This window comes from Stomoxys calcitrans, chromosome 3 (genome assembly GCF_963082655.1).
Source record: "Stomoxys calcitrans chromosome 3, idStoCalc2.1, whole genome shotgun sequence".
NCBI classification, from domain to species: Eukaryota; Metazoa; Arthropoda; class Insecta; order Diptera; family Muscidae; genus Stomoxys; species Stomoxys calcitrans.
This window is the reverse complement of record NC_081554.1, coordinates 65,515,371-65,536,107: the sequence shown is the minus strand read 5'-3', so window position 1 is coordinate 65,536,107 and position 20,737 is coordinate 65,515,371. Positions and strand designations below refer to the sequence as shown.

The 20,737-nt window shown below is 40.8% G+C and overlaps 1 protein-coding gene across 1 annotated transcript in view; it reads left to right on the top strand.

The window, feature by feature from the left end:
* The first annotated feature begins 80 nt into the window (after positions 1-80).
* Positions 81-20,737, top strand: part of LOC106089634 (bone morphogenetic protein receptor type-1B) — a 735,175-nt gene continuing 714,518 nt past the window's right edge. Inside the window, exon 1 of the mRNA XM_059364467.1 lies at positions 81-186. Within this exon, the coding sequence (XP_059220450.1) occupies positions 96-186 (91 nt within the window). The 5' untranslated portion in view covers positions 81-95. The remainder of the gene's footprint in view (positions 187-20,737) is intronic.

The following is a 20,737-nucleotide window of genomic DNA, read 5'->3' as shown; positions in this document are numbered from 1 at the left end:
CTTTTCTTGCGCCAGCTGCATAATCGTTTATCGATAACTCTCAATGCAATCATCTTTCATCAATCTCAGTTTTGGCATCACTAGTTTGTCAAAAAATGCCCGAAGATATGTTTTGTTCTCGCGACGGTCGCAACTATTTCTCGCGTTTTGTGTTGGTTCTAATCATTTTACTCAATTTTAAACCAGGTTAGTTGAAAATTAACACTTCTATCGTTGATAATTTGATTGAATATCCCTTGAAAGTGCACTGTGAATAAGTGAAAAATTAAAACAATTTTGTGGCTTCGGTCCTGTTTTTTAGTTTTGTTATTCTTTTTTATACTCCAATTCGCCAAATTCCGATTGGAATGTATTGTGCTCTCTTTCACTCTAATAACAGGTGTTGCACCTTCTATGGAGAATAACAAATGAAAATGGAAACATATATGTGTGTGTGTGTTTTGTTTGGCCTATTGTTTTTGTGAAATTTTGTTGTTTTTAGAAGTGCTTAAAAGATTTAACAAGTTTGTTTGTTTAATTAATGAGACATGAAGTTGTTGTAAACATTGTGGTGTTTATTTGTGAACTAAGGTGGCATTTTGCTGATTACGTTTTGGAATGTCACAACAAATTTGGTTTCATATTGCCGCATGCGGTTTGCTTAATTCTACTATGAAACGGTAGGTGGCGCTGATCGATTGTTTTCTCTCAATCATTACAGTATTGTCAAATATGCTTAAATTTGAAATTTCTCAAAAAATCAAATTTGCGTTATACAAATTTGTATGAATTTCACAAAAAGGGGAAAGGGGAAAATTGCAAAAAAAATCTTTTTTGCATAGCCCCCAAAATTGACCCCAGTAACTCGAATGTGAGGTGCGCTTTTGGGGCTTGGGCCTGCTGACCCCCAAACGAGCCTTTCCCCATCAAGTGATGTTGAACGGAATGTGGCCAATATGATATTCAAATCAAATGAAATTTTGCGTAGAACACGAATATGAATCCCATGGTAGCCGGTTGTACGTCCCGGATTGACCCCATGAGATCCTTCATGGGCAAGGTCCGCCGATGAAGGTGTGAAACACACTGCTACAACAACAACAACAATAATTAAAAACAAATGCGTTTTGGAGGAAGATTAAACCAAAAAGATGGGAAAGAAGGCCTTCTAAAATTTGGAGCCTTTTTTTGAAGAATTTGGGCTGAATCTGGGTCTGAGACGAAAGGGTCTGCCTGGGCAGTTAAACATATGTCATTTGTCGTGTGGTCCCTGGTCACAATCGAGACAAACACTTTGCACGTTGGCACCAATCCTTGCTCTGTAGTTATTGGGGCGACTGCATCTGCCGGATCGTAATTGAGCCAGTACCACTGATGCTCGGCGATTGGAATTTCTCCAACGAGCCTCGTGAGGAGTAGTGCCTCAAGCGTCTTGGCTACTGGTGAGAGGAGGGAGATCGGCATGTACGACTCCCCCATACTCGTGTACTTTCCGGCAGGATCATTCTGCCTATATTCCAGACATCTGGTACTATAAGAGTGTTCAAAGATAGCTTGAGGACGGTAGTGTGGTACTAAAAACCAGGTAGATCCAAAATCCTTCAGTATCAGTATAGAGATTCCGTCGGGGCCCAACGCCTTGTAAAGGGTGATTTTTTTGAGGTTAGGATTTTCATGCATTAGTATTTGACAGATCACGTGGGATTTCAGACATGGTGTCAAAGAGAAAGATGCTCAGTATGCTTTGACATTTCATCATGAATAGACTTACTAACGAGCAACGCTTGCAAATCATTGAATTTTATTACCAAAATCAGTGTTCGGTTCGAAATGTGTTCATTCACCGTAACGTTGCGTCCAACAGCATCTTTGAAAAAATACGGTCCAATGATTCCACCAGCGTACAAACCACACCAAACAGTGCATTTTTCGGGATGCATGGGCAGTTCTTGAACGGCTTCTGGTTGCTCTTCACTCCAAATGCGGCAATTTTGCTTATTTACGTAGCCATTCAACCAGAAATGAGCCTCATCGCTGAACAAAATTTGTCAAAATTTGAACACATTTCGAACCGAACACTGATTTTGGTAATAAAATTCAATGATTTGCAAGCGTTGCTCGTTAGTAAGTCTATTCATGATGAAATGTCAAAGCATACTGAGCATCTTTCACTTTGACACCATGTCTGAAATCCCACGTGATCTGTCAAATACTAATGCATGAAAATCCTAACCTCAAAAAAATCACCCTTTATGTTTTGGCGCCACGGATGATATTCGTAACTTCGTCCACGGTAAATTGTCCATCGGCTCGGAGACCAGGGATACGACGAAAGGCTTTCCTCCTTGCCCTGTCATTGTCGGGTTGCACAATAAATTGACGATAGAATTACCTGGCGCATCTCTGCGGATCAGTCACAGTTATGTCACTAAAAGTGACTGAGGTCCTGTTATCTCTTCTACCGGTTTCGAGAATGACTTAACAGTGGACCACATTTTGCCTATACCCGTAACTGACTACCCTGTTTATCTTCATATTCTGCCTGTTGATTCTGGGATTAATGGGATCCGAGCAACGAATCCCATCACACTCGTAGGCGATTACCACTGCCTGCGTCAGGAAATTGGGCCCCACATAAAATTCGGAAAAATTCATGAAATCTTTATTTGAATCGATGATACGGTCCATACAATTTAATGTTTGAAGATTATTTCATGTAAATGTTGACCGTGACTGCACCTCAAGTGGTCCATCCGCTTAGTTCAATTTTGGCATGCTCTTTCCTACATTTCGGCCGGTATCTCACGAATTAATGGGTCAATTGAAGCGGGATTGTCTGTATAGACATGAGCTTTAACATAGCCCCACAAAAAATAGTCTAAAGGCGTTAAATCACTCGAAGTAGGCGGCCAATTGACCGGTCCCGAACGTTAAATAAAATTTTCACCGAACTCCCTCTCAATAAGTCCATTGTTACACGAGCTATGTGGCATGTGGCACCGTCTTGTTGAAACCACATGTCATGCAAGACAAGCTCTTGCATATTGGGCAAAAAAAGTTGGGTATCATCTCACAATAGCGCTCACCATTCACATTTACGTTACGATTCGCATCATCTTTGAAGAAGTACGGTCCAATGATGCCACCAGCCCATAAACCGCACTAAACTGTGGCTTTTTCTGGATGCATTGGTAGCTCTTGCAATGCTTCTGGCTGATTTTCAGTCGACAATTTTGCTTATTTACGTAGCCATTGAGCCAAAAATGAGCTTCATCGCTTAATGGAGGAAGCGCGAGATGAGCTTTCAATAATTCAATAATTTGTAGGCCTTGTTCGTTTGTAAGACGATTCGTGGTTAAATTATTGACCAAACTGAAGATGTTAGACAGTGAAAAAAAAAACACGAAACGTGCGTGAGCCAGAGTTACCAAAAAGATAATAGCTAAAAAATTTAACTTATTTGAGGGGGTTGTCAGTTCATTGAAGTGGCGATTGGTGTTTTCTCTGAAGCCGACCCAATCAGTCTTCTTCTGATAGACAAACGTCCACTTATGTCGGGCTTGTAAGCTTGGCCATTAACTGTGTCACAATTACCAACCGGAGGTATTCCCCATAAATCCCATGAAGGGGTCAATAGCGCCAGGCGCAGGGGAGATGAGTCTGTACTGCACGGAATGGTGTAGGCCAATCCCCCACCTCCACTTCTTACATAGCACATTGTAACCGTGACAACTGTGCAGGCTGCGGGTGTTGGTCGGCTTTGTCTCCTGGAAAGCTGCAACCAATATGTTCTTCCGACGGATTAAATCTACTAACTCGTCGATCTTGACGTTGCAATTCTATTGCAACCCTGCACTGGTCACATAGTCCTTTGAATATTTTTATACCCTCCACCCTAGGATGGGGTTATGCTAATTTCGACAATCCGTTTGTAACACCTCGAAATATGTGTCTAAGACCCCATATGGGATGTATACTCTTGATCGTTATGACATTTTAAGTCGATCTAGTCATGTCCGTCCGTCTGTCGAAAGAGCGCTAACTTTGAAAGGAGTAAAGCTAAGCACTTGAATTTTGCACAAATACTTCCAAATCGGGCCAAATCGGTCCATGTTTTGATATAGCTGGCATATAAACCGATTTTGGGTCTTGACTTCTTGAGCATCCAGAGGGCGCTATTAGTATCCGATTTGGCTTAAATTATGCACGTGGTGTTTTGGTTCCACTTCCAACAACTGTGCTAAGTATGGTTCAAATCGGTTCATTACCTGATATAGCTGCCATATAAACAGATCTCCCTATTAGATTTCTTGAGCTTATAGAGGGCGCAAATCTTATCCGATTGGCTTAAATTTGGTATTTATAATTGAAAAATGACTTCTAACAGCTATGCCAAATATGGTTTAAATCAGTCCATAACCTGATATAGCTGCCATACAAACCGATCTTGGGTCTTGGCTTCTTGAGCCTCTAAAGGCCGCAATTATTATCCGATTTGGCTGAAATTTTGCCCATGGTATTTTAATATCACTTCCAACAACTGTGCTGATAATGGTTCAATTTGGTTCATAGCCCGATATAGCTGCCATATAAACTGATCTCCCGATTAGACTTATTTAGCTTCTAGAGGGCGCAATTCTTATCCGATTTGGCTGAAATTTTGCACATATAGTTGAGAAATGACTTACGACAACTGAGGCAAGTATGGTCTGAATCAGTCCATAAACTGATATAGCTGCCATATAAATCGATCTTGGGTCTTGACATTTTGATCCTCTAAAGGCCGCAATTATTATCCGATTTGGTGGAAATTTTGCACATGGTATCACTTCCAACAACTATGCCAAATATGGTTCAAATCGGTTTATAACCTGGTATAGCTAATATATAAACCTGTCTCCCGATTAGACTTCTTGAGCTTCTAGACGGCGCAACTCTTATCCGATTTGGTTGAAATTTTGCACGTGGTTTTTGGGTAAGACTTCTAACATATGTGCCAATTTGGTTGAAACTTTGCATAGGTCGTTTTAGTATTACTTCCAACAAATTGCATTTGCATGGGCCAGGAACGCGCGGAGAAGACTCTCCGCGTAGATCTACAGATCCCATGGATGCCGTTTAAGTTTCTTAGTAGGAAAGTTATTATTATTTTACTTTATTCAACGGAACCTCATTGGCAAGAGAGGCTTTCATCGTATATTCCCTGACAGCGTCTTGTCCTGGCTGTAGGAATGCTTTATTCGAAATAGATGCTATCCTTGGGCATTGCTATGAAAATGGAGGCCTAGGGGCTCAGGACTTGCCTTCTACGGATTGTATTGTCTTAATTTAGCCCTATAACATAAATATCGCAAAAAAAAAAATTCTGCTTAGGCCTTAGGACCTGGGCGTTTGTGATCCGCCAACTATTTATACCCTTCACCATAGGATGGTAATATACTAATTTCGTCATTTTGTTTGTAACTACTCGAAATATTCGTCTGAGACCCCATAAAGTATATATATTCTTGATCGTTGTGGCATTTTATATCGATCTAGCCATGTGCGTCCGTCTGTCCGTCCGTCTGTCTGTCGAAAGCACGCTAATTTTCGAAGGAGTGAAGCTAACAGCTTGAAATTTTGCACAAATACTTCCTATTAGTGTTGGTCGGTTGGGGTTGTAAATGGGCCATATCGGTCCATGTTTTGATAAATCTGCCATATAAACTTATCTTGGGTCTTGACTTCTTGAGTCTCTAGAGGGCGCAATTTTGGTCCGATTTGACTGAAATTTTGCACGTGGTGTTTTGGTATCACTTCCACCAACTGCGCTATGGCTTAAATCGATCCATGTTTTGATATAGCTGCCATATAAACCAATCTTGGGTCTTGACTTCTTGAGCCTCTAGAGTGCGCAATTCTTATCCGATTGGAATGAAATTTTACACGACGTGTTTTGTTATGATATCCATCAACTGTGCCAAGTATTATTCAAATCGGTCCATAACCTAATATAGCTGCCATATAAACCGATCTGGTATCTTGACTTCTTGATCCTCTAGAGGGCGCAATTCTTATCCGGTATGAATGAATTTTTGCATGAAGTATTTTGTTGTGATCTCCAAAAACTGTGCCAAATATGGTTCAAATCAGTTCATAACCTGATATAGCTGTCATATAAACCGATCTGGTATCTTGACTTCTTGAGCCTCTAGGGGTCGCAATTATTATCCGATTTGCATGAAATTTTGTACGTCGGATCCTCTCATGATCATCAACATACGTGTTTATTATGGTCTGAATCGGTCTATAGCCTAATACAGCTCCTATATAAATCGATCTCTCTATTTTACTTCTTGAGACCCCAAAGGGCGCAATTCTTATTCGAATTGGCTGACACTTTACACAGGTCTTCAACATATAATTTATTGTGGTCCAAACCGGAACATATCTTGATATCGCTCTAATAGCAGAGCAAATCTTTTCTTATATCCTTTTTTGCCTAAGAAGAGATGCCGGGAAATCAACTTGACAAATGCGATCCATGGTGGAGGGTATATAAGAGACGGCCCGGTCGAACTTAGCACGCTTTTACTAGTGCCAAAACTTATGTAAATAGGACCATGATTTGTCTGGCTAGTTTCTGATTTCACCAGTTAGGGCCTTATATGGCATTCCCAAAATTGTGACCCTATTCTCCATAATACATAACTACTCCTTTAACTTTGTGCAGATAATCAATGCAAGTGCTATCGTCTTTTATGCCTAGTAGGAAGAGCACCGGTTTGACTTGCGTCAATCGCATTTCAAAATTTTGCATCACTTAAAAGAGGAATTCAAGTTGAATACTTTTTGCAGATAATGAATGTGTTTATTAAATTTATATGCAAATAACTTTCATCACATTTCTATTTCTAATAAAATTATCGTAATTATCGCGAAAACGTGCAAGATTTTAGGCAAGTCATACTGCGTTTGATAGTTAAATTAGACCATTTCAATTTCATATAATAAAAATGAATTGTTATGGGTTTTAGAAATTTAATCCATTTATGATATATCCTTGGCAAGTTTACGATTTGATTTGTCTGGGTTGTGAAAGAAACTCGTGAAAATCTCGTAAAGTTAAGTTAAAGAGATTTGTACGATGCCTCTTAGCTTCAGTTTATTTCTATGACTTTCAACTTTGTATACCATTTGGACCATGGCGAATTGACCATTCGAATCCTGGCGAGAACATCAGAAGCAAGTAAAAAGGCGTTAAGTTCGGCCGGACAGAACTTTGGATACCCACCACCTCGGGTATATATGTAAACCACCTTTCATCATAATCCGGTGAAAATGCATATTTTATGCCCACATAATAACTATATCGAAGTATGGTCCGATTTAGACCATACACGACACTGATATCGAAAAGCATAACATAAGTCAATGCTTGCAGCGAAATCGAATTATAAATGCTCCTTATAGGGGGCCAAGTCTTTAAATCGAGAGATCGTTCTATATGGCAGCTATATCCAAATCTGAACCGATCTGGGCCAAATTGAAGTGGGGTGTGAAAGGGCCTTACACAACTCGCCGTCCCAAATTTTTGCAAAATCGGACAATAACTGCGTCTTTTATGGGCCCAAGACCTTAAATCGAGAGATCGGTCTATATGGCAGCTATATCTAAATCAGGACCGATCTAGGCCAACTGGAAGAGGGCTGTCGAAGGGCCTAACTCAACTCACTGTCCCAAATTTTGGCAAAATCGGACAATAAATGCGCCTTTTATGGGCCTAAGACCTTAAATTGAGAGATTGGTTTATATGGCAGTTATGTCCAAATCTGGACCGATCTTGGCCAAATAGCAAAATGATGCTAAGGGGTCTAACAAAACTCTCTCTACCAAATTTTGGCAACGTCGGACAATAAATGCGCCTTTTATGGGCCCAAGACCTTAAATCGAGAGATTGGTTTATATGGCAGTTATGTCCAAATCTGGACCGATGTGAGCCAAATTGTAGAACGATGTCGATGTGGGCCTAACAAAACTCACTGTCCCAAATTTCAGCAAAATCGGTTAATAAATGTGGCTTTTATGGGCCGTAGACCTTAAATCGGCGAATCGGTCTAAATGGGGGCTATATCAAGATATAGTCCGATAGAGCCCATCTTCAAATTTAATCTGCTTATGGACAAAAAAAGAATCTGTGCAAAGTTTCAGCTCAATATCTCTATTTTTAAAGACTGTAGCGTGATTTCAACACAAAGACGGTCGGACATGGCCAGATCGTCTTAGATTTTTTCGACGATTAAGGACTTTAATAAATTGCTTTTGGGTCTTGGCGTCGGGGGAGCCAACATTTGTCCCAATAAAACAACAGCCTTCATTCAAATTAAAGGTTTTGAGGAGTAAAGTATGAATTTCATATTAAAAATTGGGTCCAAGTGACTGGGGCGCCGCCCCAACCCCATAACCCGTTAAAATTGGTTTTGGAAGGGAGCAGACCCTCCCCCGCTACCCCAAAAACACTACCCAAAATCAAAAGTGGACCGATAAGGACAATATGGGTATCAAATGAAAGGTATTGAAGAGTAGAAAACGAATATGGTATTAAAAGCTGGGCCCAATTACCCAGGATGTCGCCCGAACCCCAAAACTCCTCCAAGCAAACAAATTGAACCCCCATACACCAAAAAAAAAAAAAAAAAATCAGCCAAAATCAAAAGTGGACCGATTGAAACAATATGGGTATCAAATGAAAGATATTGGAGAGTAAATGCAAACTTTGCCCATGAACATTCCACTAAGGAACAGGAGCAAACTTCTCACATATCAATGAGTGCAGTCCGATTCTAGTATAAACTCAATGATAAGGGACCTCCTTTTTATAGCCGAGTCCGAAAGGCGTGCCGCAGTGCGACTCCTCTTTAGAGAGAAGTTTTTACATGTCATAGTGTCTCATAAATGTTGCCAGCATTGGGAGGGGAAAACCACCGCTGACAATTTTTCCTGATGGTCTCGCCAAGATTCGAACCCAGGCGTTCAGCGTCATAGGCAGATATGATAAACTCTGCGCTATGATATCAACATTTGGGTCTAAGTACCCTGTGCCACTTTCTCCCTCATGACATAAATATACCGTAGAAAGTGGCACATGGCATTTTATCGCCACTACTTTGGGTGACCACCATAAATAACCTATAACGGATGCTGACAGAAGAGGAATTTGAACTCGTCTGCTATGCAGACAATGTCATAATACGTCTTAGGGGCAAGAATCCGAACCAGCTATGCAGGAGGGCCGAAAAGGTCTTGCCTATGGCATGTGACTGGGCTGAACACAGGGGTCTCAATGTTAGCCCAGATAAGACTGAAATATGTCTGTTCACGAGGAAGACGAAGGTGGGGCAATTTAACGCACCACGTTTCTTCAATAAGACGACTTCGACATCTGACAAGGTCAAATACTTAGGTGTGGTCTTGGACAGGAAACTGAATTGGAAGTGTCACATTAAGGAACGTACTGAGAAGGCTCACAGATCTTGGGCACTATGTAGACGGTCCGTAGGCTCGAAATGGGGCCTGAATCTGAGGATAGTCCACTGGATAGACCAATACTTACTTATGGCTCAGTAGTTTGGTAGACTGCTTTGGAGAAAAAGTGCAACATAGGGACCATACAAAAGGTTCACAGAATATGTTATCTTGGCATAGGCGGAGCGATTACGACTACGCCCACTAGGGCACTGGAGATTATTCTAGATATCCGACCCATTGACATTCAGATTAAATGTGAGGCATCCACTGCGGCTATGAGACCTAAGGCGATGAAAGAATGGATTGAGGATGGGAGCAGCTCATACCATCGCGGTATAATCGAGGTGTCGATAGGAAACAAAAAATTTTAACCAACCTTTTAGTTTTGGTTTCACAAACACGTTATTTATTTAACTATTTTGCTATCTTCCGAAGTTTTACCAGAATTTTTTCAGATGTTCTTAAAATGATGCCATATTCCAAATTTAAATCTTCCACCTTGGTGATGGGCAATATTTCATAGTTCAGCAATAGGGCAACCATAACAACTTTCATTTCCAGTAAAGCAAATTTTTGTCCTGAAATGTATTGAGTAAAATTTTTAAGAATTTTCTAAATTTTCCTATTTGGTTACTTACCAATACAATTTCTTGCACCGGCGCTAAAAGCTACAGAAGCAAATGGATGTCTTTTCACTGTATTTTCTGGAAAATATCTCTCCGGCTTAAAGGCAGAAGGATCTGGAAAATGTTTGGCATCTCGATTGATGTCGAAAATATGCACATCTATTTGTGAGTTTGCAGGTAGTATAAGACCATTGATACGAGTTTCGGTCGAACATTTGCGAGAAATAAATGGCACTGAGGGATATAAACGCAAAGTCTCTTTGAGCACACATTCCAAGTACATCAATTTGTTAAAGTCCATTACAGTCAGCGAAGTAAAATCACCTAAAGCACAAAGAAAAAAAGTCTTCAAGTAACACAAAGGCAACATCAAGGGGTAACTTACCTAAATTTGATATTTCCTCCCGACATTTCGCTTGGGCCTCAGGATGTACGGCCAAATTCATCATGGTAAATGCCAGACAAGTTGAGGTGGTATCAAAACCTTCGAACATAAATGTGTTGACCTCATCGCAAATGCCTTGATGATCAATATTGCCTTTGGCCTCTTCGGCCAGCAAGGTATCCAACATGGCATATCGCTTCTTTTTGCCAAATTCATCACTTATGGAAAAGGAAAGCAGAAGATAATCACGAAAATGTGGGGCTTAAATTATTACAAATGACATATTTTATTTGGCTAACTTACACATCCTCTGTAGCATCCGTTTGCTTCTGGCGATATTCCTCTTTCTTCTTTTGGATAATGTTATTGCTAAAATCCTGTACAATTTTCAAATGACGCCTGTATTTTTTGTATTTTCCGAATAAGCGAAATAAACCATTCAAATAAAAGAGAATATTAAAAATGCGTTCGAGAATAATCTCTTCAATAGCGTGTATTGTTTGGCGATATTCATCACTACCAGTGATGTCATCCAATTTTACTCCCAATGCGGTTTCTGCAAGATATTTGAAATATTAGATCTACGCTACCATCCATCCATCCTTCACTTACCAATAATGCTGTTTAAAGCAAACTCCTTGCTAATTTCATGGACTTCAACTACCTCCGTGGACATGCTTTCCAATTTCTTTATCAATCGTATGCTCTCTTCTCTGAAATTGGCAAAGATTTTTGTTTCATTTCTCGAAGTTTTGCTGGTAGTTTAGGTTGAAACAAGTAAAAGCCTGCTAAGTTCGGAGGATCGGTCTATATGGCAGCTATAGCCAAATATGGACCGATCCAGGCCAAATTAAGAAAGGTTGTCGAAGGGCCTAACACAACTCACTGTCCAAAATTTCAGCAAAATCGGTTAATAAATGTGGTTTTTATTGGCCTAAGACCCTAAATCGGAGGATCGGCCTATATGGCAGCTATATCCAAATCTGTACCGATCTGGACCACATTGACGAAGGATGTCGGAGGGCCTAACACAACTCAATGTCCCACATTTCAGCAAAATCGGTTAATAAATGTAGTTTTTATTGGCCTAAGACCCTAAATCGGTTGATCGGTTTATATGGGTGCTATATAAAGATATAGACCGATTCGTATCGTACTTGGCACAGTTGTTGGAAGTCATACCCGAACACTACATGCAAAATTTTAGCCAAATCTTGAGCCTGTAAGGGCTCAAGAAGTCAAATCGGGAGATCGGTTTATATGGGAGCTATATCTAAATCTGAACCGATATGACCCATTTGCAATCCCCAACGACCTATATCAATATTATCACGCTCCCCTGGGAGGACGCAAATCTCGACCTGCTGAGAAAGATGGATATCCCCCAGCTCACAAAGGCTACGGTCTTCATCAAGGGATGGGGCAGTAAACTTGCGACGGAACGCATGTTGGGATTCTTGGGCAAACAAAACGAAGGTTTGGTCGCAGAGAAGTGTGAGGTCTTCCACAGGGAGGAGAAGGAGGAATGAACTCTCTTTGTGGTTGGCATTGATCAAGTCTCCGTGACAAGTTTGGCTAAGACTAAAGGCATGGCGCACTACGGGAGCAAAGCTGTCTTTTTCAAGATTGGGAAGACTAGAATGGCAGAAATTTTCGTTCTGCAACATCAGGCCATGCAGTGGCAGGTGACTCAACACCGCCCAACAAACAGGGGGCCGATAACGAGACAATCACGTCATCTCTCAATATTGGAAAGACTAGGGGAAGCAATGATCCTTATACTAAAATATCAGGCAGTGCAGTGGCGAGAGACCCAACACAGCCTAACAAACACACGCTCTGATGGAGAAAATCAGCAAGGGCAAGATTCATATTGCCTTAATTCAGGAGCCATGGACGACCCGAACAAAGTTTCTGGACTGAACCATATGAACTACCAATTATTCTATGCTAACACTGGTACTTGGCCGAGGACCTGCGTTATTTGTCATAAAAATTTGAATTATATATTTTCCCCAGAGTTGTCAACGTCGGATGCAACAGGGGGTGAGACAGGGAGACGGTGGAGCATACCTGGCATCACTTTATCTGCCTTTCGACTCTCCGACACCGCCACCCATGTCGGAGCTGCAACGGCTGGTAGGAAGAGCAAGACAGACAGGAAACGAGGTACTAATAGGGTGCGATGCGAACTCTCACCACATTTCGTGGGGTAGTACCATCACTAATAAGCGGGGCCCAACCCTGGCAGAGTTCTTGAATACTAACGACCTAATAACACTTGATATTGGTAACACCGCTACCTTTGTTAATAGGATTAGGGAGGAGGTATATTATATCGATGAGGTTCAGAATTTGCGGGTCTCTATGGAAGACTCTTTCTCTGACCATCGCTACATTAGGTTCAGAATAGCACGGCCAGCGCCGAATCCGATAAGCTTCCGGAATAAGTTGAAAACCAAGTGGACAAAATTCGGAAGGCTACTCAGAAGAAGACTTGGGCAAGATAATTTAGATTGTCCAAGCATTGAATACATTGACGAAAATGTCAACAGGATTACGACTGCACTAGTGGGGTCGTTCGAAGGCAGTTGTCCTCTTCGGGAAAGAAAAATCATCCCAAGAAAAACCCTGGATGACCGGGGAGATTCGCAATATTGGGAAAGAGGTCCGCAGACTTTTGAACAGAGCACGTCGTAAAAAGGCGGAAGTTTATTGGGATGTGTATTACACACGGCTCAAGGAATACAATAAGATTACCAGAGCGGCAAAACGTGCCTCCTGGAAGCTTTTTTGCGAACAGGTCGATAGCGTTAATGATGCCGCAGAGAAAAAAATTTTTCTCTCAAAACTCCATGTCCAAACTGAAACTTTAGTAGACGACATGGAGAGCAGAGACAACGGAGGACATGTTGAGGCTTTTGATGAAAATCCATTTTCCACAGGATACGAAGGGACTCAAAACTCCATGTCCAAACTGAAACTTTAGTAGACGACATGGGAGTGAGAGCAGAGACAACGGAGGACATGTTGAGGCTTTTGATGAAAATCCATTTTCCACAGGATACGAAGGGACTCAAAACTCCATGTCCAAACTGAAACTTTAGTAGACGACATTGGAGTGAGAGCAGAGACAACGGAGGACATGTTGAGGCTTTTGATGAAAATCCATTTTCCACAGGATACGAAGGGACTCACGGAGACACCGGAATATTGGAATAATGACGTTGATCGAAAGTTTATAATAACGGAATTTATGGTGAAGGAATTCGTGAGGAGCTTCAAACCATTTAAGTCACCTGGACCTGATGGAATATTTCCGGCGTTACTACAGAAAGAGGCAGACTATCAGTAGCCTCGTCTGACCAAAATTTTCACAGCGTGCATAGGGCTTTCATATACTCCGAAAGCCTGGCAAGAGGCAAGGGTGGTGTTTATACCCAAGACCGGCAAGGCAAGTTATGCGACATCATAGGCCTACAGACCCATAAGCCTTACGTACTTTCTACTCAAAACCATGGAACGTATTGTGGACACCATGATAAAGAGTATGACATCCAGCGAACTGCTCAAACTGCCTATGTCAAGGGAAGGTCGGTGGAGACTGCCCTGCACGAGGTTGTGCATAAAGTAGAAGAATCCTTCGATGCCAAAACGTACACACTGGTGGTATGCATTGACATCGAGGGGGCTTTTAACAATGTGCGGACCGACACACTGATCCAATCCTTAGACCAGTACCGGGTGGACCGGGTCTTTAGAGACTGGATAAACCTAGCATATGGTGGATAAATTGTGTGTCGCATGCCATAAATATAAGGGAGAAAGTGGCACGTTTTTACACTGTGACTATCTTGTTGTGTTCCTTGAGCCGTGTGTAATACACATCCCAATAAACTAACTCTTTTTTACGACGTCTTCCGTTATAAAGTCTCCGAATCTCTTTCCCAATGTTGTAAATCTTCCCGGCAATCCAGATTTTTTGCGCTGATTCCTTTTCCCAAAGGACTACTATCTTCGAAATTCCCCACTATTGTAGTCGTAATCCTGTTGACATTGTCTTCAAGGTCTTCCATACTTGGACAATTCAAAATACTTACTTACTTATTTTACTTCAATTAGCTATGACAGATCAATTGTTCCACTAGCCGAACTTAGAATAGCGTTCCAAACGCCTCGATCTTTTGCGCTCATCCTCAAATCTGTAACACCAAGGTTTGCGGTGTCTCCCACCACTTGATTTTCCATCGGGCTTTTGGTTTTCCCGGTTTGCGTGTACCACCGTGTTTGCCTTAAAAAGACTTCTTTGCTGGAGCCTCTTCATCTATTCTGACAACATGAACTATGTTATCGTCGTCATACAGACCAGATTTTCTTCTTTGTCCTGCAGGGTCAGCGTTGGTACTGATTGAAGGGTCGCTCTGTATGCCGCATTCTTGGCTTCAGCAGCATTTCGACACTCTTGGTCGTACCATTGGTTTTTTTTGGGGAGGATTCATGCACCCAAGTACGGATTTCGCGGAATTTTTCATGGATTGGCCAATGGGGTGCCAAGCAATTCATCAAGCAATTGGGTGGGCAATTGGGTCGAATGGAGTATGCCGATCCCATCTGCTGTGTTTGCAGCTTTTGAATTTTCAGCTTCCGTGTAATGTCAGATCGTACGTTTCTCGCCACACTAAGGCGTGTGCGAACCTTTGCTGCAACAAGGTAATGATCCGAATAGATGTTCGCCCCTCGGATCGATCGTTGGTTGATTGCCTTCCATCTATCACGGCATAATCTAGTTTGTTTCTCGTCTTTGATCGGGCGATATCTCAGCATGATCTATTTTGTTTCTCGTGTTTTGATCTGGTGATAGCCAAGTGGCCGTGTGAAATCTTCGATGTTGGTGCTGCTAACTACCTCCCCCAACCAGAATTTTGAAAATTACATTGTTTTCGAAAAATGTGATCTTTTAATGCTTTTTAAAAGTTTTAGTCAGCGCAGCAGTAACCCAGCTGAAACACAATAAGGCTGATGGGTCAACAGCCGAGCTACTTAAGATCGGCGGCGATTTCACCAGTTTACCTGGTTGGAATAACGCATAATCGTAGACATCTCAACCAAATGGCTGGATGCCGAAACAAAGAGTTATTTCTAAGCATTCGAACTTGCAAAAAAAAATCTCTATATTTTAGAAACATACTCATAGTTCGACTGCAGTTATATGATGCGGTATGGTTTTATAGGTTACGCCACTTTTAATTTAATTTTAAATTTAATTCTAAAATTAATTCTACAAATACGCATTTCTTTTTTATCGTTATCTAATGAAGCGTTATGCATTATATTCAAATTTTTGATGACTGCTTATATCACATGGACCACTTTAGCGAATTAATAATTAATAGAGACCGGATTTTTATGCAAACTAAACGGCATCGATCGTATATAGCATAGATATCGAGAGAGGCCATACAACTCCCAGTACTTTGTTTTAGCAATGTTAGATATACAAATATATCCCTATTACCCTTTTTATGAGCCCAAACACCAGATATAAACAGCCTGTCTATGCCAAGGGAAGGTTGGTGGAGACTGCGCTGCACGAGGTTTTGCATAAAGTAGAAGAATCCTTCGACGCCAAGAACTGCACATTGGCGGCATACATTGACATCGAGGGGGCTTATGAAAATGAACGCAACGACGCACTGATTCAATCCTTAGACCAGTATCAGGTGGACCGGGTTCTTAGAGACTGGATAAATCATATGCAAATGAATGGGTAAATAAATTGTGGGTGCCATGACAAAAAGATATGGGACAATTTTGTTAATCAAAACAGCAAAGATGTTTGCCGAAACAACAGTTTTTGTTTGCTAAAAAACAGGGAAATGCCTCATAAGTGCTCTATACCTACTTGAAGCTTATGATGCAGGAGTGCTGTGAATTGGTTACTATGTTATAAAACGCAGCCACAAGCGCTTGTGCTCAAATGTCTTTTACAGTGTGTGTGCAATAAACAACAACAAAACGATAACATCAGTGTGGGTGTGTGACCAAAACCATTTCGTTATCATTTTGGTTCCAAAATATTTCTCTTTTATTTCATATCCTTTAACAAACATCATCAATAAAGCAGCAGTAATTTTTAAGCAAACAATAGACTTTTTATCAATAGTCCTGCTGTTCTGAAATTGCAGAACTACTGCTGAAATTGCAGAATGTCTGCTGTACTAGCAGAACTACTGCCGTAATAGCAGCAAAATTAACTACTAATAGTCAGCAGACAGTGTTTGCTGTTTTCAGCAACCTTTTTTCTATGAGTGTAAGGGATAAGGATTGAAACAGGTATACAGAAAGGCCGAAAAAGTCTTGGAGATCTCAGATACTGGGAAAGACCCCAAAGGGTCTGAATGTTAAACCAGAAAGAACTGAAATCTTCCTGTTCACGAGGAAGACGAAGGTGGGGCAATTTAACGCACCACGTTTCTTCAATAAGACGACTTCGACATCTGACAAGGTCAAATACTTAGGTGTGGTCTTGGACGAGAAACTGAATTGGAAGTGTCACATTCAGGAGTGTACCGAGAAGGCTCACAGGAGTTGGGCAATATGTAGGCGGGCCATAGGCTCGAAATAGGGCCTGAATCCGAGGATTGTCCACTTTCTTACGCCTCAGTAGTTTGGTGGACTGTGATGAGAACATGTTATCTTGGTGTAGACGGAGCAAAGAGGACCACGCTCACTAGAGCACTGGAGACTATTCTAGAAATCCAATCCATAGACATACAGATTAAGTGCGAGGCAGTCACGCTATGAAATTCAAGGCGTTGGGTGAATATATATAGGATAGAAACAGGTCATACCATAGTGGGATAATCGAGGCGACGATAGGAAACCTGGAAGAAATGGAAGAGGTTTCCTATCGGATACCGGAGACGACATTTGAGGTCGAGTGCAAGGCACTGCTGCCAGCGGCAGTCTTGAATTGACGGAACTATGGTATTGCCATCTGGAAGTTTATATTACACAGACGGATCAAAGCCAGAGGCAGAGTGGGGTTGGGGATCTACATTGAGAACCCAGGGACTGAAATATGTTTTCGACTACCCGACCATAATACGGACTTGCAGGCGGAGATCCGGGCGATCACGGAATGTGTGAGATGGTGTGGTGTTAACGCGAGGAGGTCGAGTATGAACATCTTTAGGGAAAGTAAACTGGCCACCAGGGCTAAAACAACCTAGACGGTAGGGGTCCGAAAAGCTTTGGAATGTAAGAAAGAGATAGACGCCTTCCCTAAAAATGACACAATCCGGATTATATGGATACCGGACCATAGCGGAATAACGGAGTGAAAAACCAGAAAATTTGGCAGTGAAAGCTAAAGAACTGCCGACAATAATCTTGGTTAACCCGAAGACTTGTGGGTCCACGTATTCCAAGTTAGGTGCTTGAGTAACGATCTCGCATGTAACACTGTGGAACAAGCAAACAGTCCGGATTGTGAGAAGACGAAGCTATTACTGAATGAAAGTAAGAAGGAGGTCAGTATAGCAACTATAGGACAGCTACAACAAGCTAGGATGACGACCGATCGGTTCAGAATCACCTTCTGATTCGATTAATCTATCTCCGTCTGTCTGTTCATATTAATTTGTGTACAAAGTTCAGGTCACAATTTTCGTTCGATCGTCTTCAAATTTTGTACAGGCAATTTCAAACCTACTGAAATTGGAAAAAATCGGTTCAGATTTGGATATAGCTTCTATATATATGTATTACCCGATTTTCACTTCTAGAGCCTTTGCAAGCGCATTTATTGAAAAATCTCCCCAAAATTTTGGATTACGCTTTTCTCTATGACTACCACAATATGTAAGGAGTTTCGTCGAAATCGCTTAAAAATTAGATATAGCTCCCATCTTCTCCCCAGGATTCGAATCCAGGCGTTCACCGCCGAAGGCGGACATGCCAACCTCTGCGCCACGGTGGCCTCCGTTTGTAACACATCGAAATATCGAGCTGCGAATTCACGATAGCGGTTTAACGAATACAAATATGCGCTTGAAATTTTCCACAGATTTTATGTAGGTCGTTCCAAATGGGCCATATTGGTCCAGTTTTAGATATATTGTAGTTTCCCTATAAAGTGGTCCTTCGATTTGACTACTTGAGCAAAAATTTAATGATTTTAATATTTTTTTTTTAAGAATTTTTGTTCGAATAGGCTTAGAACATCCGTCTTCAAACATCCGTTGTCAAAAGCGGTGTTTAACTTGATATGTAAATCTGGCGAAGAACATTCCATTAAGGAACAGGGGCAAACTTCTCACATATTAACGAGTGCTGTCCGATTCCAATTGAAGCCCAATAAAAAGGGACCTCCTTTTAATAGCCGAGTCCGAACGGCGTGGCGAACATGCAACACCTCATTGGAGAGAAATTTTTACATGGCATAGTGCCTCACAAATGTAGCCAGCATTAGGAGGGGATAACCAACGCTGAAATTTTTTTCTGCTGTTCTCGCTAGGATTCGACCAAGGCGTTTAGCGTCAAAGGAGGACATGCAAACCTCTGCGCTACGGTGGCATCTTGATATAGCTCCCACACGCAAAAAAATAATTCATTTGACATAAAGGAAATTTTTGCCAAGTAAACTTATTTTCTGAAAAACGTTGAACTTTGTTTACAATAAAAGGTTTTTTGCTATATATTCTTGCAAGAATTTGTGACAAATAAAAAGTTTTTTTTTTACCCTGATATTGATATTGATCTTGATATATAGGACATGTTATACGGGTTTCAACAGGTTTTTCATTATTTATAAATCAATTAAACGTCAAACTTTAAAATGGGTTGGGCATATTGAAAAGGACGCCAAGTTCAATTTAATGTTGTAACATAATTTAACCTCTTTCAGAGTATATTTGGATTTTTTTCAATGTTATGATACACAATAATATTAAAAGCCTTCCATTTTCGCACAACTCTATTAGATTTTATATAATGACCTACAGTATTCGTTATGCTATAAATAAAATAAAAAATTACTTATGGGAGTTGTTGTTTTCGAACATTTAAACCACTCCCATAATTCTGGCAACATTTATGGGGTACTTTGTCATGTAAAAACTTCTCTTCAAAGAGGTGTCGCATGTTCGGCACGCCGTTTGGACTAGGCTATAAACAGTAGGCCACTTATCATTGAGCTTGAAATTGAATAGGACTGCACTCATTGAATTGAAATTTTCAAATTTGCAAATACCTTCTTTGGGATTGATATTTCTTTTTTGTAACTCAGCCATTTGTGTGCTACTCTAATGATATCTGTCATTGGAAATAGCAGCATTTTTTGGAAATTTTAAAAACTGTCACTTTCCAAGTTTACCACCGGCACTCGACCGAGCTGCTCAATATACTGACTGCCCCTTGCTCAGTCAAAACAAAAAAGGAAAAAATGTTGTGTGTGAGAATGTGCCTATAGCAGCGAATTACAATTATCTGCAAGCCCATGGGCCTTTATGGGATTTCTTGTATACGCACAAAGTAATGTGCAATAATGCGACCAACCACTGGTCTGTACACTCAAATACTCACTCTTTCACTCTAGTAGGAGAGATACAAGACATAAATTTTTGGTCCGGTACATGTATAATACATCGTTTGCGGCAATCGAAGCACTTTTGTAATTAAAAAGTTTTTGGCTGTAAAACAAAAGAAAGGTCCTTTAACCGTAGGCGAAGCTGTTAAAGGGTTTACAATAAACAATGTTAGTTTCGTTCAGTAATGCTACGTTTATGGCTAACGCTAGATATGTTGAAGCGAAACCTCACATGGTTACAATAAAACAAACTTCGTGATAAAAGTGTTTTGTTTGTCGTAAAAAAGCCCCAAACGTTTTATTTTTCTTGCGTGTATATAATCCCATTTTTTTGTAAAAAAATTAAAAAACTACTACGTCAATATTAGTCTCAACGACCCGAAGTTAAAATTTGTTGTTCACAGGCACTCTTTGGAAGCCGAGTTCTTTTCCGGTATCTCTTTTAAGGTCAACAAAGGATAAAAGAAATTAATTGCTATGCAGTTGGGGCTATACCAAGTTATGTTCGGATCATTATCGAATTGAAAGTTGGAGACCATTTGTAATATTTCAGCCAAATCGAATAAGAGTTGCGTCCTTTAGGGGCTCAAGAAGTAAAATAGGAAGATCGGTTTTTGTGGGAGCTGTATCAGGCTATAGACCGATTCAGAC